The 24,599-nt window shown below is 40.4% G+C and overlaps 1 protein-coding gene across 1 annotated transcript in view; it reads left to right on the plus strand.

The window, feature by feature from the left end:
- Window positions 1-24,599, plus strand: part of dcc (DCC netrin 1 receptor) — a 703,166-nt gene that overhangs the window by 370,530 nt on the left and 308,037 nt on the right. The window contains exon 8 of the mRNA XM_052034012.1: window positions 2,223-2,343. Within this exon, the coding sequence (XP_051889972.1) occupies window positions 2,223-2,343 (121 nt within the window). The remainder of the gene's footprint in view (window positions 1-2,222; window positions 2,344-24,599) is intronic.

Here is a 24,599-nt window from a genome sequence, read left to right on the forward strand (position 1 = left end):
GTACACAAATCTCTGAAGACGCCAGGGCTGGTAATAAATTATATAGGATACTAAGCTTCATGCGTGGAGGCATTGGCCTAAAAATTCTATTGTATCTCCCATTAATGTCCACAATGCAATGTAATTTCTATGAAATAAATGTTCAAGAAAATTGGGGTCATATCACATCAATTGCAAAGTTCATGATTTCACTTCAGTGTCTTCTGTTCATCAGATGCACCAACACAAGGGGGTGCCACCAGCCAATGCACTCCCTATGCATTCATGAGTTTGATGCTCACCACTCCCCACCTCACCATTTGCCAGCTCAAACCTACCCACAACCTCCATTGTGATTTTGACCCTTATGTTTCCCCTTCTCAGTCAACAGCCTTATACCTTGTTTCCTCATGCTACATATCCCTGCTATTTTTTTTCAAGCATATGTATAATTTGCTTTTGAAATCAACACCTGAAACTGTTTCTAGCTCTATATCAGGCAGTGCATTCCAAAGCAAAAATCGAGCTGCTGGAGGAACTCAATGGGTCATACAGCATCTGTGGATGGAAATGGATAGACAATACTTCAGGTTGAGACCCCTCCACAGATGCTGACTTACCTACTGAGTATGTCCAGCAGCTCGTTTTTGTTCCTGATTCCAGCATCTATAGTCTCTGGTGTCTTCAATGCATTCCAAACCCTGACTACTCATTGGATAATAAAGCTTTCTGGTACCTTTACATTGGAGCACAGCTAGAGGTAGGATTCAGCAATCCTGAACCTCAGAGCAAAAGTACAAAGCTTGGCCAAGCCATGCTCCAATTTATTTTGCAGAGGGAGAATAGAGAGACTGGCTCTTTGTCAAGATTTTGCACTTAACAATGTGTTGGGAAAAGCAACAGTGATTTTAGTGCCTTGGATGTGATCCAGATTTGGTTGCCATTTGATAAACTGTGTACTCAGCTGTAAAGGACATTGGATGGGATCCTATTTCACTTTCCCTAACTGCATGTTCTTGTTTTACACTTTCATGTGTGCTGTTTGATTTAATCTTGATCGTATTATTATACTTCTTTAATTAAAAGCAATCTGGAAGTTAATCTCCACCAGAAGGATGAGCTTTCCAGATATAAAAGATAGTTATCCTAATCATTCAGTCGGGATGCTAAACCATACAGAATAGAAGGTCCCAAGTTCGATCTCCAGACACTATTTACTCCATTTCTGCCAGAGCAGTAAAATTGGATTTGGTATTTAAGGACTAGGAAGCAAATGACTGCCAGGTTCCCACTTTTAATCCCTATTACATTAATTCATCTACAAGGTACTATGTGTGGATAATAGGTCAACCTAGGATTGCAATAGTAAATTGCATTCCATACAGTCTGTCCTCTTATTCCCAAAGAGGTAAAGATTTCAGTTGTTTTTTGAGGGACACTGCTTATGGACAAGCCAAATGTAAAACTCAACCTTGTGCTAAATCTCATCACGTTCTTGCCCTCCCTTTCTCTGACTCTACCTCCTCTAGACAACCATCTCCCACTCCCTCTTTGTTCACCCAATTCTCACCCCTATTACATTCCTCAACTCACCATCCCTGTCAACTCACAGGTCTGCCTTCAGCTGTCAGGACCTACACTCTAAAATTCCTTCCACTGCCCTTTCACCAACTGAACCTTTCTTTAACACAGCAACTTCTACAATACATTCACTTAGCTCATGACCTGCTGAGGATGCCAGTGCTGCCAAACAGAAGACCTCATCAGGCTTGAGGGCTTCTCCTGCCTCACCTCCCCAGACACTTGTCTGAAATTCTCTAAAAAGGAATTTTATATTGTGGGCATGGCCTCTAGGATGTCCCTCAAAGGGCCACTTTAAATTCTCATGTTAAACTAAATAACTATTGCCTTCTAAAAATTATTTATTCATTTCTAGTATGAGTCCACCTGAAGTGTAATTTTTTACATTTCCCAATTTATGGGCTAGATATCAGTCAGAGCTATTTTCCAGAATAAGGAGGTCCAGGAATCATCAAGATTTGGTCCTCAGGTCTACTGGACACTTCATTTTGAGCAACTCACTCCAACTATATGGGCAGTTTGCCACACAGTAAAAATCGTTGTTGAGGGACCTGCCCTGCCAAAGGTGGCCCTCAGCTTCACTCCAAGAAGAAGGTTCGGGGCTGCAGTCTTTGTGGTTAAAGTTACACAATTTCATATTTACTCTTTGCTCTTTGTTTTAGAGTGGCAGTAACCTGCGGGTGCTGGGCTTGGTGAAGTCAGATGAGGGTTTTTATCAGTGTGTGGCAGAGAATGATGCTGGGAATGTGCAGACGAGCGGACAGCTTATCATTCCAGAACCTGGTAAGACAACAATAATCTGCTTGTGAGTTCTATTCTTTTCCTGTTTTTCTTTTTTCATGGCGTGGTAATCATTTTAAAAGAAAAGGTGGTTACTACTACTATTTTTCTAACATAACATTGTACAGTTTTTTGAAAAGTGCATGATATAGGGAAGTTGTTTGTATTTAAATCTTTCATTTTATTTAGTGAATTCAGATGAACTATGGCACTTTATGGGAGCATTCCCACATTTACAGAGCCCTCGGCAGTTTGATTGTATTTGACTATTGATAGTTAGCCAAACACCATTTGGGAAAAGGGGTTGGGGATAAGCATGATGGCTCAGGAGCTTAATGAGTAGCTGATAGAAGTCACGTTTAGGTCAGTCCGCATTATGCTGGATTGTTAAAAGAAGGAACTCCTTTATACAATGCTTTTTAAATCCTGATGGCCCTTTGGAGGTAATGATAAGGAGGTTAAAGTGTTGTCCCTACCTGGTTTGGGCTACGCATGAGGTCAGTTCCACAGTCAGAGGCCCAGTGAGTGACCAAACTGCTTGCAGTTCAGGTAAATGCCTGTAGTCTCAAGGGAATGAGGGACAGCCAATAATTATCAGCTTTTTGAGTGGTATCAATATTCACAAATGGCTTTTTTGAAAAATGATTTTGTCTTTGAAAGAAAATGAATCAACTAAAATGGACACTGAAAGATTCTGAAACTAGAAACATAATAATTGAATAATAAATCTGTTTAGACACGTTGGTTGAGGGGTAAGTGTTGGTTTGGATACTGACTGAACAACAGGATCGTTTGTCTGCCTTTGCGGGGCCCGTAGTTTAATATGTCATCTAAAAGAAAGCTCCTCCAATAATGCACCACTCTCTCATTGCTGCACTTTCAATGTCAGTCTTCATTAAACAAACCCTACAATAGATTTAATCCCTCAATTAGCTAAGAGAAAAGGTTGCCATTACTGAGCTCCACCAACAGTTGATCATCTGACGACAGTGAAATCTGTCACTTATGACTTGTTTCAAGCTATGATTTTTTTTTTGTTCAATTAACTGCTGACCTGCTTCCTGTAAACACACTACAAAAACTCACTGACATCACTGAATTGCAGTAAAGAACTTTCATTGCTAAATGTTGCGTTTGTGCATTCTGGTAACCATGGTGACAGCCAGCAACTCATACATAGAGAATCTAAAGGAAGATGTTTTATTTGTTCGACAAAGTAAGGTTCTGTGCCTTGTAAGCCAACACGATGTCTGGGAAGGATCCAGTCCTGATTGTTGCTTGAAAAATTTTCAAAGGTTGCCAAGAGCAGCTGGCTTTACAATTTCCTGCAACAAATTACCCACTCACGGACAGGCAGATTTGAAATCCGTCTGCCCAGGGATTCACAAGTAAATATTCTACTGTCTTAGGAGGCATTGAAGCAAGGCCTTCCAAAGAGCTGGCTGTTTTGCAGCCATTAGTTATCTAACTGGAAGAATATCTCCAGACGGACCTGAAACTGGTACAAAATGGATGGCAAGTGACGTGACATACTTGAGAGGCAAACCTCTGGGCAGAATGCAAGGAAAAACTTGATATGACATAGCGACCTTGTTCAAACCTCTCACTCCATGGAAAGTTTGCTCATCTCTTTCTATTTTAACAGTATCTATGCAGCCAATGCACATCTGAACTTTGTCTTTTGTTATTACTAAAGTTTGAAGCATATGCTTACCTTATAGTCTTGCTCCCTGAACCAAGCACTGCATTGGAAACCTACTGGTTTAGAAATTCAACCACAGAGTGTGTGTATTTTGTCTACTATGTATTTGAATGGTTTATCAATCCTGAGTTAAGATTGGTACTTTAGCCTGCACATAATGCACAATGTGAAAACGAACGCTGACTTCTGTGTGCATAACATCACGACATACAAGGCCCATCATTACACGATGATGCTATCAACAGCTAGGTTTTAATGCTACAACTCACTTATGCACCACTGAGAAAGGAGGAGGTAGGGATGCTTGAGCACAAGGTGAAAGGGCAGTCCTAACCTGGTCATTGAAGGCAATGATACATTCTTTTCCAATGGACAACACAACATAATGATGTTCTGGTTAAGGTCTCTTGCTTTCCTTGGTGGAATGAATGTGGGGTCCTCTGACTGCTTTGATGCTTCCCCCACCTCTAATATTGTAATGTCTGGACATCCATCAGAGAAGCAGCATGTCTGCTCTTGAGCATGTTGTGCCAGTCTGAGTTAGGTCAGCAGGGTCTGCCTCCTACTTGAGGAAGCAGTTCCTATTGAGATTGTTGCTTTAAGATCTCCCACAGGTAAGGGAATCCAGGTGTTTCTCATTCAAAGCTTTACATGTGCTTTACAAACACCAGCTTACCTTTACCTATTCTAACTCAGTCTATTCTATGATATTTCTAATTCTTTGTCTTTCCTTCCAAGTAGAATTGATGTGCTTTTGTAACTTAAGCTTATTGTTATTAATTCATGTGTGGAAAATTGTGCATGTCACAAATTACCCTGTGCTAAACTCAAGTGAACTGATGATGATTTTTTCCTGTTGCAATGAAACACTGCCTTGGAGTATTTCCTAAAATGCACCCCCATGTAACTATGTCTGAACTTACTTCCTCTCCTGCTGTTTTGGAAGTTATGTTGTGCACAATAATCCATGCTCTTCCTTTTGATTTTCTCATCTTCAAAAATCACAGAAGATGCTTGTTAGAAATTGGTAAAGGGAAAAAAAATGTATTCTCTCATTTTGTAGACACTTTGTCAGATTGTCCTCTCATTTTCTACTGACAAATCTCTTGTTTTTGAATCCTGTGACCAAAGGTGTAGTTCTGTATCACATGCTGTAGTTTGACAATGTAGCTCCTCAGAATGAGAGAACTAACCTGGTAAATCCCTGGAATCGCAATGATACATGATAGACCATTTTTGTTGTAAACATTGGGCCTGAACTTTCTTGGAGCTACTCTCAGTCTCCCATGTAATTTTGGTGAGAAACACTATTGACCTTTTGTGAACAGGTTTACTTTCTGCACTTCCACCAAAATCACAGCAATAAAGTAGGATCAAATGAAAAATGCAAATGCCTCTGCATTTTTAGGACCTGAAGAATGTCAGGGGTATATTATAACATAACAGTATCTGTGTTTAACCAGTAGAGGGAGAAATAATATTTCCTTCATAATTCACTGGATACCTTGAGTGCTTGAATGTGCAGTTTGCGTGAGGCCCTATGAGATCCAAGCTCGAGAAACTTGGAGCAAAAAAAACCCTTGCAATTTGCCGCTATTGCATATTTTCCTAATGGGGAAGTGAAATTTGTATTGTGAGGGGATGCAAGTGTGCTTCTTCAAGGGATAATGGAAATAATTAGCATTGCAGTTTAGAAAATACAAAACTAGGAAAGAACCATGTAATCATTCTGAATTCTTTGCAGTAAAGTACTTCATATTTAAAAAACCCATCCTGAAAAGGATAGGCAATAAGGAAATAATTAATAATCAACAGGCAGATAATGTTAAATTAGTTGAAGTTTGCAGGTTAAAATGATGATTGACAGCTGCAAAGTTCTGAATAAAACACTAAATATCTGGTGTGCAAGTGAAATTTTCATTCCCATTTTTGGCTTCTGTTGACATGTGTGTTCTGTGTTGATAATTTCCATGATTCTATGATAATCCACAATATCACAATTTTCAAGATCTTATGCAAGAGATTCCCTCAGGTTCAGCATGTTCAATTCCATGGTGGTCTTCATGCCACTTATAATTTGAAGTATATCCATTCCTCTCCTTCAAGCAGTTCAATGATAGTATGATCCAGGGATCAAAGCCGAGGGCTTTATTGTACATCCTGGAGACTGAGATGTTAGACATGTTGTCACATACAGTCTCTGCTTGACACAGACAATTGGAAATCTAAGCTTACCTATGCTTTATGTTACTTACTTGCAAAAAAAGCACAGAAATGACATTCTCTCTCAATTTAAGCAGACCTCCTCAAGTACAAGTTATACTAGATCAGATTTAAAAATAAGTCTTTTGGGCCATTGCTGTAATAATAATCTAAACTAGAGAAGTCATGGGAAGAGGAGCAAAAAAGAACAGAGTACTATCCCCCTTAAATTTATGTGATGTGGCATCTAATCTGTCAATCCCAAGTGTCTACTTTAGCAACCCCTCCACTGCACAAACAGAATTTAATGACATCTAGACCTCTAGGTGTTGGAAGGAGCTGGCCTCTGATAATAGCCTGAAATGTTTGAGATTAAAAATAATAACTCCCCCCTTGAATGTGTAATTAGCACTTCATCGCCATTCTAGCAAGCCTGAATTCAGGCTGCAGTTTACTAGTGTGAACAAATTAATGCTCCATGCAGTCAGGGACTTAACCCCTTGTATATTGAATCCAGCATTATAATAATGGTTACTTGTATTTATATAACACCATTGATATGATGAAACACTCAAGACACTTTTTCATGAATGTTATCAAATAAACTTTGATATTGAGCCACACAGAAATTATTGGTCAGATGAGCAAAAGATTGTGAAAGAAGTAGGATTTTTAGGAGTTTTAGGTCTTTTAATGGAAGAGAGAGGTGGTGAGGTGAAGAGCTCTGTGCCTAGGCAGCCAGAATCACAGCTGCTAATGGTGAATCAATTAAAATCAGGGATGTAAGATAACACAGGATAATATTGAGCATAGAGATCTCAATGGATTGAGGCTGAAGAAGATTGTCGGGATATTAGAGGACGAAACTGCAGAGGGAATTGAAAACTTTATAATCCAGGCTGGATCTGGAGCCAACGTAACTCAGAAAGCACAAGGACGATAAACTAATAGTGTGAGCTTGCAGTGGAATTTGCAATACGTTGAGCTTTATGTTGACGTGAAATGGCTGGCTGGGTGTGAGAGCAGTACCAACAGAGTTACTCAAATTGAAACAGTACCATCTGATTTAAGTGGCCTAGAAGCTGTACTAGATTTACTGGACACTGATAGAATGCCCCTTTATTTGACTGCCGGTGACATTGTGCCAACAGGGTGACAGGCATTGAAATAGTATCTCCTGATTAAACTGGCATTGGTACTGTATTAGCAGATTGGACTGAAGTTGTTATCATATCGAAAGTGGTATCAGTAGATTAGGCAAGGGTTACGGTAATGTAATTGGATAAGTTATTGGACAAGCAATCAGAGTTCCAGAGACATAAATTCAGATCCCACCATGACAACTGGGGACTGCAAGTTCAAATAGTTAAGATTTTTTAAAGATTTCTTTATTAGTCACATGTATATCGAAACACGCAGTAAAATACATCTTTTTGCGTAGTGTGTTCTGGGGGCAGCCCGCAAGCGTTGCCATGTTTCCAGCGCCAACATAGCACGCCCACATCTTCCTAATCCTTACGTCTTTGGAACGTGGGAGGAAACTGGAGCACCTGGAGGAAACCCACACAGACACAGAGAGAACGCACAAACTCCTTACAGACAGCAGCAGGAATTGAACCCGGGTCACTGGTGCTGTAATAGCGTTACGCTAACCGCTACACTACCGTGCCGCCCTAATTCCTAATATTAATTAAGAAGTAATTTGGTAAAAATAAACAATCTCAGTAATGTCAACCATGGAACTATTGGATTTAAAAAAATCAACTGGTTCACTAAGATTCTTTAGGGGAGGAAATCTCCCACATTTACCTTGGCTGGTCTGTGACTCCAGACCAAACAATGTGGTTGATTGCTTATCTGCTTCCACAGTTCAGGGGCAAAAAGGAATGGAAAATAAATGTTGGTATTTCCAGCATCCTAAGATTAAAAAAAAGTCTGTTGAGAGAATAAATAAGTTAGCATTTTGATTGTAGAATAATTTTTTTATCGGGTAAAGAAAAAGTCAGGTAGAGGCGATTGGCTAGGTTTTGGCTATAACAGTAGATGTTAGCAAATATATGATCAAAAACAATAATGCAGGGTGGTAATGGGAAAGAGACAGATGGAAAATATTTTAGAGAGGAACAGAACATTTTCAAAGCCAGAATAGTTAGAGGAAAAAGTGGCATAAAATATATCAGGAGGAAAGAATCAAATTTATATGAGACTATAAGAAGCAGAAACAGAAGTAGGCCATTGGCCACTCATGTTTTCTCTGCCATTTAATAACTAATCATGCCTGATCTTGCACCTCAAGGCTACTTTCCTGCAATAACCCCAAACCCCTTGTTTCCCACAATATCGAATATCAGTAAAAAGCAATGTCTGGATCTTAACTCTCAGTTTAAGTACTTCTTTGAGACAGATGAGGAAAAACTATTTTATGTAGCACATGGTTAGTCTTTGGAACACACTACCAGTGCGATGATGAAGGCAGGTTCATTCAAGAACATTTGGATTAGTATATGGATAGGAGAGGTTTAGAGGGATATGGGCCAAATACAGGCAAATGAGACTAGCTAGGGGTGGGCATGTTTGTCATCATGGATTAGTTGGGCCAATGGGCCTGCTTCCTCGCTGTATTACTCTCTCTACTCTAACAAACTGAGTAAGCACTTGGAAGGAACTATTTGCAGGGAGTAGGGAGAGTGCAGTGGATTGTGAACAAATCGATTACTTTCGCATAGAGGCAGCACAGACTGAATGTCCTCTTTCCATGCTAATCTTTTTGTGATCCCGTGACTGTTATCCATTAGTGGTAGTGGCATGGTGCTGACTAGCCTGACTGGCAGTGGTTCTGTACTGCCTTAATTGGTAATGCTTTCTATCACCAGATCTAGTCAATGGTAATGTACAACTTGATTTAACTAACTGTGATAGTGTATTATTCAATATGACTGGTGGTGATATTTCTGTTCATGATTTATTTCATCAAATTTGACTCCTGACAGTACTGCATTACTTGATTTTGCTGACAGTGATACTGGAGTGCTGATTTAATTGTTAGAGGTTTCAGGCCATCAGCCTTAATTGGCAGAGATATTGTACCAACATTTTTTCTGATTGTGGTTTTATTCCAAATGGGCTCCTTTTATGTTGTTAAAATTCTATGAATCTAAACCATCAGATCTGACTTGCAAAAATACTGTACTATTGGATTTGACTTTAAAGCTTGTTGACACAGCATGAATAGAGTTCGCTTTCTTTCAAAGATAATACTTGGTTTTAGCTGAAGGATCAAACTAGCAAGAGTTGGATTGCTGATATTTTAGATACTGATAATGTTATTTTACACTCATCGATTGATTAAGTAGCAGTGGTGATATTAGTCTTCCTGCATGAAAAACATCACACATCAGAGATATGCAAAGCACTGAGTTTTGCTGCCTGTCATCATTGTGGTCTGCCATACTGCCAGTTTGATGACAAATTCTGAGGAGATTTTTACATGTTCCTTTGGGTGAGCTGAAGGCAGATCAAACACATTGAACAGGAGAACCTTTATTCCTGTAAAATAAACTGCTTTAAAGATAAAGTCTGTGAAATTTACAGGGACTAATTTGTTGATGGATATGTGGCTGTTGGTAGCCCTTGGACGGCCCCTCTAAAGTATCCAGGTCCAGAGAGAAAGAGAGAGAGAGACAACCTGATCAGCAGCAGGTGCCCAAACCACTATGGATGCATCACTGGAGCCTGCCAAAGGAAGTGAGAAGGTGGGATAAGTAGTATGGGCTAGTACCTGGCATCTACCTGTGATACCAGCCAACTGGGTGATTATCCATTTGCCTAAGAGTCATTAAAGCCATGCTTGTGTTTTTAAATGTCACTAGGAGTTCTGGCTAGGACCTACCCTGTGTCTAACCTGAGTAAATCAGACACTGGACAGCTCAGTGTGAGGGTGGGTAGGGCCAAGGAAATTGCTTCTTAAGGTTCTGTCCTGAAATAGGATCTTGTAGCCTGGATGTGCGTGCAGCATTTGAATATAATTGTTCATCTCTTGCACAGCACACTCAGGCAATGTTAATTTGCCACCTGACCTGCAGTCTATCAGGGTAGGATGCTTTTATTGTACAATCTCTAGTTTAGGAATTTTGACTGAGTTCAAAACCAGATAAGTGCACCCTCCTACATTTTTTATCTTGCTCTGCTGAGAGTAATATTAGGAGTGCCAATGTTTGTCACATCACAAATGAGATGACATTTACTGGTGGTGAGGCAGTGACCTTTGGTTACAACAGAAAAATCATAAATTGTTGGTGTCAGAGACTAAATTAATGCAAACCTCGAAACAATACCTCATTTTTGTAGGTTTAGAAATGAGGTAGAAAGAAGGCAAGAAATAAAGTTTCTGTCTCTTTCTTGTTGAAACAGATTTTCAAAGCATGTAAACCTCAACATATTAAGCTTCCTGGCAGTTTATGTGAAAGAACGTGGACAGATGGTTGTGAATTTGGCCATGAAGATGTATAAGCAGAAGCTACTGACCCTGGTGGGAGGAACATGGCTCCTGCTGTCTGAGCTCTTTGCATAAATGGTAGCCATCCATTCTAAACACAGCATGTATTCCACATTGCACAGCTGTTCAGGCTATCACTGCCCATTTGCCTGAGGCTGGGGATTCTCTGTGGAAACCTTAGTAATTTACACCTCACATAAATAAAGAGGAAACTTTCTCACATCAGATAGGCTGTGGGTGAGGAAGTTTAATAATGTTACCAATAAAACACTTTTGCTTAGAAGATGGTTGCAATATCAAGACATATACTGTTCCTTTGCATTCACTGGTTGGCTTTGAACCACAAATCAGAATTACTTTTCATTTGAATAATGATTCTACTGCAGAATGTAGAGTGTAATGCATTGTCGCTAGCTATTACCTGCTTCTTGATGAGGTTAAATGGAGTGAAGTTTAGCACTTCATCTATATTGCACTGAGTAGCTTCAAATAAAAGCAGTTGTCTCGTTGTCGTGGCTGCCAGCTTTTCCTGGAATGTTTTTCATTTACAATGCAGATTTCACAGCACAAACAGCACTAGTGCTGGCTCATTAACGTCAATTGCTGGGCTGCTGTGAATATTTTAGAAACAGCAAGTTAATCATCTGAGCCATTTCTAAGTAGCTTAAACTTGTAATTTGTTATAATTTTTTATTATAGGAAAAACACTAAATTAATTCCAGTGACTTTTGGTGGTCACTTTGCTTTTGAGACACCATCTGTGCAGTGTGTGGGGTGTAAAAGAAGAACAAGCCCCAAAAAGACATAGCTATAATAACAAACAATCTGCTGGAGGAACTCAGCGAGTCAAGCAGCATCTGTGGGAGGAAAGGAACTGTCAATGTTTTGGGTCGAAACCCTGCATCAGGAGAGTGGAGAGGGAAGATGGCCAGTATAAAGAGAAGAAGGGGGGTAGTGAGGAGGGAGTCTGAGGGCATTGATGAACTAAGGATGGGTTTAAGATGACAAGCAGGTTGTGCCAGGTAGGCAAGGGTAGCAGGGATGGAGTTAGGAGACATCTTCCATAGTTGTAAAATTGACCACTGCATGGTCCCAGTTAAACTTTTCTCTCCTTAGACTGTCTCCCATCTATGTGGTGTGAACCCAGCCTGAGCAGCCTCAAATTCACTGTACTTGCTATGGGAGCAAGTGCACTTATTTCTACCTGAGTCAGGATTCTCCAAACTAGTATAAGGCAGCTGCATTTATGTCAGTCAGGACCTTGCTTTGCTGCTGCAACACACAGTATTATTATTAATTAAGTTTAGCTCATTACTTTGGAAGTCCCTATTGATGAATGTCAGCCAGGTTGTACTGTGTAGTAAACTCAGAAAGAGAAGCCTGGTGACTGAGTGAGAGCATCAGAAGGAGAACAGTCCTTTGTGGCATTGTGCCTAGTTATTGTTCTGAGAAACATCCTTGTTCTATTAAACTTGTTTTATTTTATACTAATCCATTGAATGTCCTTTTTTTTGATGTTAATAGCCATCAGGGAAGATTAACTTTCTGCATGAGCTGTAGCGTCTTTATTAATCTGTTTGTTATACCAAGTTTCTGACTTTTACGCACAGAGCAGAGATTGCATTGCCATGTAGAGTGTTTAATGCTACTCCCTGCATATCGCTGAGTTGACATACGGTGATGACGATCATATCAATTGTGTCTCTCTGATTGAGGAAACAGTTGTTCAGCCACTGGAAGAGGCAGTTGAGGAGGACACTGAAGAACAATACACAAAGAATATACGAATTAGACAGAAGAATAGGCCACTCAGCCGCACAGGTCTGCTTTACCATTTGATAATGACTGATCTGATTGCAACTTCATCTCTACATTCTTGTCTACCAGCAGTAACCTTTCATCCCCCTTGCTTATTGAGAATCTATCTACATATCTACTATCTGCTCTACTCTGTATACACATATAACTGTGTGGCTAAGTACAGCTCCAATGCCATATACAAATTCACTGACGACACCATTGCTGTTGGACAAATCACAGGTGGTGATGAATCAGTTTACCAGAGCGAGATAGGACACCTGGCTGAGTTGTGCCGCAACAACAACCTCTCGCTCAACGTCAGTAAAACTAAAAAGCTGACTGTTGGCTTTAGGAAGAGGAAGGAGGGTGAATATGCACAAGTCCACTTTGGGGGATTGGCAGTGGAGAGATTCAGCAGCTTTAAATTCCTGGACGTTAACATAATGGATGACCTGCCCTGGGCCCTGCACATAGATGCAGTCACAAGGAAAGCACGCCAGCGTCTTTACTTTCTTGGGAGGTTAAGGAGGTTCACTTGTCACTGAACACTCTGACAAACTTCTACAGATGTACTGTTGAAAGTTTCCTGACTGGTTGCATCATGGTCTGGTCCAACAATTCAAATGCGCAGGAACATAAGAAGCTGCAGGGAATAGTGGACTCTGCCCAATACATCACGGGCACATCTCTCCCCATCATCGATAGTACCTGCAGAAGGTGCTGCCTCAAGAGGTTGTTTGTTTTCTCCTTTTATTATTTCTGTAACCCTAGCCTAACCTGGTGAATGACTCTAGGGTTTGTACTCTCTACCACTTCCTATTACAGTCTGTTCAGCATTTCCTATACTAATACTTTTGTCTCTAGCCTTGTGTCTTATCCCTGATTTACTTATCTCTGCTACTTTGATTCTTTGCCCCTACAATTTAATTTGAAATCTTCTCAACATCCCTGGCAATGCAGTTCACTAGAACACTGGCTTTCCATGTGATAGACAGCAGGGAGATTCTATATTAACTGCATTCAGATGTATTCCCTTTCTCAAAAATGTTCATAGTTACTATCTTTGGTCTGTGATATCCCCTTGCAATTCTTCTTCTCAGAAGAGACAGATGAGGTTGTGAATTTGTGACTGAAGTTCCCCTGTGCCAAGAGTTCTGACTAAAGGAGGTGTACCATCTGCTTCCGAGGACTTGTTGCATTTCAGTGGGCAAATGATCTTTTCAACTTCTTGTCAGTCTGGGCTGGCAGCGAGGATAGACCAGATATGAGGGATGGAGGCAAGGACATTCGAGAAATACTACCGCAAGAAAATCACTGTTGAAGGACTCTTCTCCGACTGATATCCACAATTCACAGAAGACACTGAGTATCTACAGCATCTGTAATGCCCTGATGTCCTTGATAATTAACAGCTGTGAAGAGACTGTTGGCTACTCTATTAGAAAATTTCCAGGGTTAACTTGGTGAGAATGACCAGGAGATCCAGGAGGTTATTAACAACAAATGCAGGGCTTTTCATGACTAGAAACCCCATTACACGTCCAGGTAAAAGAAAAGCTCTGCAGCCACCTGAAGACGGAGTGAGGTCCAATAGAAAACCCATTGTTGGAAAGAGTGCATGAGGTCCAGCAACAAGCTGATAACAATGACATGTATGGCTTCCTCCACCTACTGCCCAAACACCCAAGGCCCACTTCCCCATGAGCCAAGGATGGAGGAGACTGTATCAAAGAAAGAAAGGTAGTTAACACCAGCTGGAAAGAGCACTTCAAAGAACTCCCATCTGATGCTACACAGATTGGCTACGAGTACTCAAAGTCCACGTGATACCAGACTTAAAGACCACAAAATTATAGGACGATGAGGAAAGGACAAGGAATTAGGACTAGTTTTTTTTTACTGGATGTGAGCATTGTTATCAAAGCCAACATTTAACTGTTTTTTTTCTTTAATATTGTTGTGAAGGTGGTGATGAGCTGTTTTATTGAACACTGCTCTTGGGGTGGTGAAGTGCTGTGGGGAGGTGAGTTTCAGAATTTAAACCCTGTGACAATGAAGGAACACCTTCCACATTAGGGTGGTGTGTGAAATGGGTGGGAATCTGGGCATGGGTGGTGTTCCATGTGTCTGCTGTCCTCCTTTTTCCAGATGATAAAGATAAGGTGTTTGGGACTTGCACTCAGGAACAATTGGCAAATTACATCAAGGCACTTTGCAGATAATACCTACTACAGCCATGATGCATTTGGTGGTGCAGACAGTGAATATTTAAGGTGGTAGGTGAGGTGCTCATTAAATGGCTTGGTTTGTTATGAATGGTATTGAGATTTATAAGTGTTGCTGGATGTGTCAGGCCATGATGTTATTCCCCTTACCTTGTTATTCCTTTTTTGTGCTGTTTATTTATTTTTGTAACTTATAATATTTTTTATGTCTTGCACTGTACTATTGCAGCAAAACAACAAATGTCACGATATATGTCAGTGATAATAAACTTGATTCTGACGATGTAATAGATTGTGGTGGAAAATAATTCTTTTGCTTTTGTCATCCCACCATATCTCATGGAGAACTATCTTTGAGCTGCTGGATTTGTTCTGAATCTATTCAATTTAGCATGAATATAGTGCTATATCCCATGATGGAGTATGTTCATCATACAAGACCTTCTTCAAGTATGGCTCGATGTATATACTTTTTCATCAGCTTAGGGAAAATGGTAGGTTTTATTGCCATGATGCTTTAGAACATTATGGGCTCCAGAGTCAATTTTGTGGACTCCCCTCTTCTCTGATCCACATCCTGTGGATCTGTTCTTCTGGTGAGACTTGACATATCCAGGAATAGTGGTGGAGGAGTTGGGCACATTGACTGAAAGTATGATTCTACAAGTATGATGGTATCAGGCTTGTGTTTGGATAGTTTGTGGAACAGTTCTCCCACATTTAGACTAAGTTCCCACATAGGACAGCACAGTGGCACAACTGGTGGAACTGATGCCTCACAGCTTAGGTGACTTGGGTTCAATCCTGACCTCCGGTGCTGTCTGTGTGGAATTTGTGTGTTCTCTCTGTGACTGTGTGGGTTTCCTCTTGGTGTTCCGGTTTCCAAAACAACGTGGTTGATTGATCACTATACTTGCCTTTGTGTGTTAATAAGTGGTAGAATTGAGGTAGGATTAGTGTAAAAATGGGTGCTTGATGATTGTCAGTGTGAACCAGGTGGGCTAAAGGCCTTGTTTCTGTGCAGTTTCTCTTTATGGCTCTATAACTCCATGTTTGTTTTTGGGACTTCCAGGATCAACTGAACTTGGTGTTTTCATCATGCCCTGGTCAGGAGTCTAGATCAACGTCGTGGTGTCCATCTAGTTTTATTCTATTAGATGTTTGTGCTTGTGATCTTCTACAATTACATTGCTTACAGGACTGTTTCAGAGTCAACCACATTACCATGGATCTAGAATCCCATATCAGATATACTTGGTAAGGACAGTAGATTTCCTTCCCCAAAGGCCATTATTTATGACATTCCAGTAATCTAGTAGTTTTTATTCCAATTTCTTTCGATATCCAAATTTAAATTCCCCAGCTAAATTAAATAACATTCAGTGATTATATGCATTTTTCAGCCATATACCCTCTGTGCCCTTTCAAAAAGCTAGCACAAGCATGATGGGCTGAATGGCTTCTTTTTATGCAGCATGATTCTGTGATCCTGCTTTGCTTATTCTGTGCAAAAATAGAAATTGCTTTAGTTTTTTTTTTAATCAGTGCAATATAAATCAGCAATGACATTATCCCTGGAGACACAGGAGACTGCAGATGCTGGAATCTGGAACAACAAACGATCTGCTGGAGGAACTCAACAGGCTGAGCAGCACCTGATTTCCTCCCGATCCAGAGTTTTGACCCAATACGTCGACAATTCCTTTCCTCCAATGGACGCTGCTCAACCCACTGAGTTCCTCCAGATTGTTTGCTGAATAATATTTGGACAGTAGTTTTCCAGGCCCCTTCAAAGACAGCCTACCTGCTCGTCCAGCTCCCAAGGCCAGTGCGACAGACGAGTAAGGCGACTGTTTGTTCGATCATTTGTCCACCACAGCCAACAGGAAAAGTTCAGAGGATAGAATTGAGATCCCAGCAATTCTTGAGGCAAGAAGATCTGGAGGCAAGAAGAATTTTTCCTTGCCTATTGGTAACATCTCCCAAACTGTCCAAAATCCCAGGAGCAGGCGAATGGATTAATGTCTCTGCTCATTCAGGGAGCTTGTTTGAGCCGTTTGCAGAGTTTGGGACTTGTGACGTTGAGGTCTGGCAGGCACGGTAATGTAGCGGTTAGCGTAACGCTATTACAGCACCAGGGACTGCGGTTCAATTCCGGCTGCTGTCTGTAAGGAGTTTGTACGTCATTCATGTGTCTGGGTGGGTTTCCTCCGGGTGCTCTGGTTTCCTCCCACATTCCAAAGACATACGGGTTAGGAAGCTGTGGGCGTGCTATGTTGGCACCAGAAGCGTGGCGACACTTGCAGGCCGCCCACAGGGCACTCTATGCAAAAAAGATGCATTTCACTGTGTGTTTCGATGTACATGTGACCAATAAGGGTGTTGCCCAGGCATGTGAACTTTGGGTAATTTGTTCGTCCAGCATTATCGCCATGGTTACTCCCAGTGCCAAAATCAGCTGCTGCATTTCAAAATTTTACCATCACCTCAACAGTCCAAGCAACGCTTGACACCAGGGCTTCATAGACCCTCAGGCATTCAACAATGCTGAGGCCATTTATGACAGAACTCAACATATGGCAAACATCCTTCAGCTGCAGTGCAAATGTTATGCCCATCCGTTTACTGGTCCTTCACATTGCCAATCTGCTGGAAAGTTGGACTTGAAAATTTCAGAGTCAACTTATAGACTTCAAGTTTTAATGACCATGGAGGTCAATAGGAGCATGGCGGCTGTGGAGAACAAACAGACCAATTGGGTTGGTTTTGCATTACTCAGACACAGAGCTTCCACATTAGGTTAATGCCAAAGAATAATGGAGGAAGAGCAGGCCAAATCCAAAATGTAATGCTAAAATACCTGAATGATGAGTTTTTAATTCATTCTAATATTTTTTTGAGAAGCAGGAAAAATTCCTTTTGACCTTAAGTAAAGCTCAGCTCAGCTCTTTACTAAATCAATTTGAAGTTTTCAGTGATGTATGAACTTTTTGAACCTCCAATTATATTGAATTCTTTTCAAGGATGTAAAATAATAAGTACAAGTTTGTGAGGTCGAAATATTTAATAGTCAACAGATATGATACACAGATAAAAGCAATTCACTTTAATCACACACTATAGGGAAACTCTAAATACTTATGAGGCATGCACTTACACAGAGTAGACTGTAGTAAAATCACTGAGATACAAATAATCATTGTCATAACAGAAACATAAGACATGACAGGGCTGAGAAAGGGTCATTCAGTTCACTGAAGTGCATCTCTCCAATACATTAACTCTGCTTTCATGGAATCTAATTGTATTTTGAATAACCCAAATGTTTTTGCCTCATTTGGCCCATAATTCAAAGATTGATCACTCATTTTCTCAGAAAGCTTTTTTTTAAAGAAAGAATCTGGTTCCTCTTTATGTTGTTTGGTCCTATTTACTTGATTCACTTCGGAGTTGTATAATTGCTATGGAATAGTGGGAAGCTTTCAGAAGCTGCTGTGATGCATCCCCAATCCACAATTTGCTGCCTCCAGGATTTTTCACAGAACCTGACACTATCATACACCATAGCTGGGATATGAATAGATGTGTTAGAATACAAATTACCCAACTTGTATTCTTTCGGGGAAATCAAATGTATAAACTAAGGAAATATCAGGTGTAGTTTCAAGGCTGTCAGTCACTTGATATTGTGAAACATCTCCATCCAAAGTACACATCCCATCTATCCCTCCTTCCTCCCTACCTCACTCAACTTCTCAGCAGAAGCCCAACTAAAATATACAAGTGCCTAAATTCAGCTTCTCCTCCCAGGTCAGGGATGAGCCTGAAAGGTGCGGGTATTGGCCAAGATGCATTATGAATTCATTAAAGCAGAAATCTCAGGAAAAATCTACATTTATGTTGCCTTGGCAATTTTCAGACTACCTTTAGTACTAACTTTTTTACCTGTTCAATCTAAGCTTCTCTAATATTTCCTCAGAGCACTTCACAGTTTTAATACATGCTGTTATGTAGCCTTGTTCTCAGAGATTTTTCTTTTGTTTTAATTACACTTTCAGACTTAAATCTGTGGTTTGCATCATTGTTTATTTTTGGACTGCAGGCCATGTTTTGCTGAGAAATACAATGTGTATTTTCTACACAGAACGTAATGCACTGGTGATTGATGTGGCACAATAAGTTCTAAGGGTATGCATACGTCCATAACAATATAGGTCTACATTTATGTAATAATATAACTTATTTTATAAAAAAAACTTTTTCCTGTCTCTTTTCTTTGAACCTGTAACATTTCTCAAAACACCATTCATAATATTGCTCAGTTGATAATATACTGCACCTCCGTTTCACGGACTTGGATGTAATCATCCTTCTCCACAATGTTATTGCATTGTGCTGGTGGTACCTGTTTTCCTGTTGTAGAAGGTACCCTCGATATTGCAGGTGAAATTATTGTATTGTGGATACTCATGTTTTAACAGTTTTGGGACTGGCCAGAGATGAATCCTGTTTTGTCTGCAGGCATGTCCGTGTCCTGATCTTGATGATAGATGATGTTAGGGTATTAACTTTATCGACAACTTTCGCTGGGTTACAAGTTTTCATAACTGATTGCCTCTCGCAAACTTAAATAACAATTTAGCATGGTGGCTGTAGCATTGGTTTCCTTTTACTTGTGCATCAGTCAGTTGTTGTTTAGCTTCTTGGTCTTGTGGGGGATGTGTTCTGTTTCACAAAGTTGTCTTATATTTCTGCCATTCAATGTCAATGTCAGCTTGACTTCATGTCAGTCTCAAGAAATGTAGCCCGGGATGACAATAAGGCACATTCTTTCTCTGCATTTGACAAGGGTCCTCTTGAGTGGTTGTTCAGGTTCTCATGAATCTAAATCTTGGAACACCCCACCCCACAGCACTGGGGAGTAGCTTCACCAGAAGGATTGCAGCAGATCAAGTAAACAGCTCACCACCATCTTCTCAAGGGCAGTTAGGGACGGTGAACAAATTCTGCTCTTGCACGCAATAGCCAGATTCCAAAACTGAATGAAAATAAAAGTTATGGCTGTCATCTTTAAACTTTCTGCTGAATACAAACTAGGAGTAGTGGATGACAACAGTGAAGTTCCAATTGTAGTTGTGTGTGGAAAAATTAGCTCCCAGGGTATGCCATGGCCTGTTTGTACCTCAATAATCATCAGTTCCTTGTTTTGTTGTATATTTTTTTAGTTCTGACATATACAGCATGCTGGCACCATTCTCTCGAAATCTTTGTACCTATCAGTCCTGTACACAGTTTACCAAGCCTCAGTTTTCATTTTTCTTCATCTATCTTCTAGAATAATTCACCTTGTTATTGACAGAGGAGAAAAAGCACCTGCTAATATTTCTCTTTTCCTGGTTTGTAAAGTCATAATGCTGGCGGCTCAAGAGTAACCTTCACTGTCTTTTTGATGCTCTACATGGGTTTTACTTGTATGTTTGTTCAAAGTGTTGGTGGTCACATCCAACTACAAATTTCCTTCCCTAGTGATGGGGAAAGAATTTATGATGAATTTATTGCATTAATTTATGACTAGAAATAGTCCTCTTACCAAGTTGATGGATCCTGTTTCCGCCAAAGTGCTTTAGATGCAAATGGTCTTGGCTTGCTGTAATGTGGTAGAGTTGTTCAAAGGCATTTAATTGATGCATCTACTTGTAAAATGACAGATTATTCTTCTGTTGTAGTATGATAGTATACACCATTTCAAGTTTGTTGAAATTCGCTTCATGGGATTGTGATCGGCTGAATTTGACAATTTTTTCATTTGTTCTTTCAGTTTTGCCATATTTTTCTGACCTGTGAGGAACTAAAGGATTAGCCCAAAAAGCTTCTCAGTTCTTTGCAGTTCTTTGATGTTTTCATCTCAGTGACTTTTTCTGGGCTTGCTTTAACTCAGACTGGACTGTTTTGCATTTTCTCCTTTATGAAGCATTTGTCAGCACTCAGCCTGAGCCAATCTTTTTCATGGTCTTTATCATCCACACCATAAAATAAGATAAGATTTCTTTATTAGTCACATGTACATTGAAACACACAGTGAAATGCATCTTTTGAGCAGAGTGTTCTAAGGGCAGCCCGCAAGTGTCGCCACACTTCTGATGCCAACATAGTATGCCACAGCTTCCTAACCTGTACGTCTTTGGAATGTGGGAGGAAACCGGAGCACCCGGAGGAAACCCACGCAGACACAGGGAGAACATATAAACTCCTTACAGATAGTGACTGGAATTGAACCTGGATCGCTGGCGCTGTAATAGCATCACACTAACCGCTACACCAATATGCCTGCCCACACACCATTTGGTATGCCTATTGATCCATTGCATCCTATTTTAATCTCATCTCCCTTACGCAAAAGTACATGTTGGCTTACTTTGAGGTCGAAAGATGTTGGAATTTGCATCACGTGCTTAGTGTCAACAGTGTCAATGGTGTCAATAGTGTCTCCTTGCATAATCCTTCACATCCCAGTACTCACTTCTGACATTGTTTGGTGACATCTGCCAATGTTGTGATTTCTTCCAAAGTTAGAGTAGTCCCTCTTGATTTCCTGACTTGCGGTCTTGGCATATCTTTAGCTGTCCACTTGGCTTCTGTCCTATCACAAAGCAGTTTACCTAGTTGGTAGGTTTGGTGACTTTGACATTAAACTTCTTTTTCTCCATCCCTTGAAGTTTCTTGAAAAGATTTTAGGGCAGGCACGGTAGTGTAGTGGTTAGCATAACTTTATTACAGCGCCAGTGACCTGGGTTCAATTCTGGCCACTGTCTGTAAGGAGTTTGTACGTTCACCCTGTGACTGCATAGGTTTCCTTTGGGTGCTCTGGTTTTGTCCCACATTCTAAAGATGTACAGGTTAGGATGTTGTGGGCATGCTATGTTGGCACTGGAAGCATGGTGACACTTGTGGGCTGCCCTCAGAATATTCTATGCAAAGATGCATTTCACTGTGTGTTTCAATGTACATGTGACTAATAAAGAAATCTTATCTTACTTCTTTTCAACTTGCTTGGTATTTTACATGGAGGATGGATCACTGGTTTCAAATAGGGGTCAAGGAAATATGACGTATAAAATCATTCTGAGTACGTTTGGATTGGGTCTGTTTTGCTTTTCATTGGGGGGATGTTTTTAATTAGCATGTTACATTGAAATCTCAGTGTTATCTCAGCCAAGTCCTGTTTTACTGAGATCAATATTAGTTCCTTGCAACTTCTCAGATCCAAGATGAAAGCCCTTTCATTTCTCTGAGATAGAGCATGCATTTAACTTCTTTAGCATTGTGTGTCCCTCTGATTTAGATTGTTGCAAGTCCTGGAATTTTGCCTTTTCCATACGCTGTCAGCATGACATTTCTCCATTTCAGGATAGATTGATTCCCATCCTCTTTCATGTTTTCGGGGAAGATCCTTTGGTGTGACTGGTATAATGCTGCTTTTCACCCCTTATTCAGTTTTAGATTGAAGTTGGTGGTTGTCTTACCCTTTTTCAGATTGTGATATTATTGTGGATATCATTTTCTCAGAACTGCCAGATCCAGTCACTCTATTCTGATTATGGCTCCAATACCTTGTGTGTCCAAAACCCTCTTTCCTCTTCCCTGGTTTGGATGTTTTGGCTTTGTTTCTTTTCCATGGGTCACTTTACTTTTCCTTTGGTATTTCCTCCATATATTTTCATTTTTGATTTGCACATCTTTTTTGCATTGGCTGAGCCACATAATTTCCACTTTGATATTTATGCAATTTTTTTGTGTGTGTGAGCCCACGGGAGCATCCACAATGAAGTGATTCCAATAGCCTCCCTTCTGCCTGGTTCACACATTTTTGTTTCAGTTGCCAGGTATCAGGACTGATCTGGAGACTGGTTGTTTGAGCCGTCAGTGTCTTCATTTTCTATGTCACTTTCTATGCTCTGGCTGTACCTAGATCCCATGTTTGAGTGAGCTCCCCCCTTACCAATTAGGTTTTCTGCATACCTTTGTATGTTAAGCCCTTGGAGAGTCAGTCCACTAACCTTTCATCCATTTCCTTGAATTTGAATTTACTGGTTGCTTCTAAACCTTGTAAAGGAATCTTCAACATATTATTTGTTATCTTATTAAAATAATGGAAGAGATGGAATTAATTTTATTCCAAGCTACTTTTTCTCATCCTTGTTGGGGAGAGTGAGCCTCTGAGTGCTAGTGATGCATGCTTTGTTGCTGCTCTTGTATGGTAGAAGGAACAACAACAACATTTCATCATCAAGTTTGCAGTGTATGCTGGCATTGGGCAATTGTCTCCTCTGACAGCAGGTTCTCTGGAAGTTACCTTTGTAACATTTTTCTTACTACTGTTGATATTAGCATAAACTGAATATGTAATAGAAGCAATTCATGATGGGCCAAACAGACTTGTACTCTGTAATAACTTTCTATATTTCCATGCTTGAAACCTGATGATGTTACTATAGGTTCAGTTCTCTCAGTCAGAGCCTTGTGAATACAAGTCATGTCACGGACAAGGTCAGGACAGATTGGGGTAATTGCTACACCATTGGACAATCTTGTGGCTTAGGTGGATGCTAACATTTAATTTATCTGAGTAACATCAAGGATTTCTCTCACTGGTAAATAAAAATATAAAAATGCTGAAGTGGTCAAGCAGCACTTGGGGAGAGAGAATCAGACTGATGATGTTTCATCAGAACTGGAAGCTGTTGGAGATGAACAGCTTTTGAAATAAGTGCATAGTAATGGAAAAGAGGGGTGGGGTGGAGGAAGTGGGGGAAGGGTGTGTGTGGAAGATGCAGGCTGGCATGATTAAATGGAAAATGATGATTGCTTGGTATTCCATTGAACATTTCACCCCCAGAGAATTCTCCAACTGGCAATTCATTTTGTTTCTGTTTCTGGGACATTGGTGAGAACAGATGGTTACTGCATGACATCTGGAGTATTGTGTGCAGTTTTGGTCTCCTTGCTTAAGAAAGGATATAGTTGCCTTAGAATGCAGCAAAGGTTCACCAGACTGATTCCCAGGATGTCAGGACTGTTGTATGAGGAAAGATTGGGTCAATTAAACATGTATTCACAAAAACAATGAGAGGGGATCTCATTGAAACAAATCACATTCTGACAGGGCTATATAAGCTGGATGTGGAGCTGACGTTTCTCTTGGCTGTGGGTCTAGAATGAGGAGTCACTGCCTCTGGATGAGGGTTCAGACATTTGAGACTGAAATAAGGAAATATGTCTTCTCTCTGAGCATGGTGAACCTGTGGTGTTCTCAACCACAAAAGGGAATGGAGGCCAAGTCACTGAATATATTTAACAGGAGACTAGATAAGATTTCTTGACACAAAATGCAATTAAGGGATATGGGGAGAGAGCAGGAATAGGGTACAGAGATAAATGATCACCCATAATCATATTGAATGATGGAGCAGGCTCAGGAACGGGCCAAATGGCCTAGTTTTGCTCCTATTTTCTACATTTAGTGAGGTGATAGTGTTGGCCAAATAGATATATGATTAAAGGAGGCCTAGCAAAATTGAGTCATTGAAAGTCAATGAAAACTTTCCATTGCTCAATCATATCTAGCAGAAAGGAAGATGGTTGCAAGTTAATTATTTCAGCCAAAGAACAACAGCCAAGTCCCTCAGAGAACCAGGCTCAGTCACCTTGTGGCCCAACCAGGCCCAACCACACCCACCTCATTATGACCGCTTAATGGTTAATCATATGTTTCCAATGTTGTTGGCTTGAAACCATTGTCGGCTATGGAGGGCTTTTCTGTCCTTATTTTGACTGT

This window comes from Pristis pectinata, chromosome 2 (genome assembly GCF_009764475.1).
Source record: "Pristis pectinata isolate sPriPec2 chromosome 2, sPriPec2.1.pri, whole genome shotgun sequence".
Taxonomy (NCBI): Eukaryota; Metazoa; Chordata; class Chondrichthyes; order Rhinopristiformes; family Pristidae; genus Pristis; species Pristis pectinata.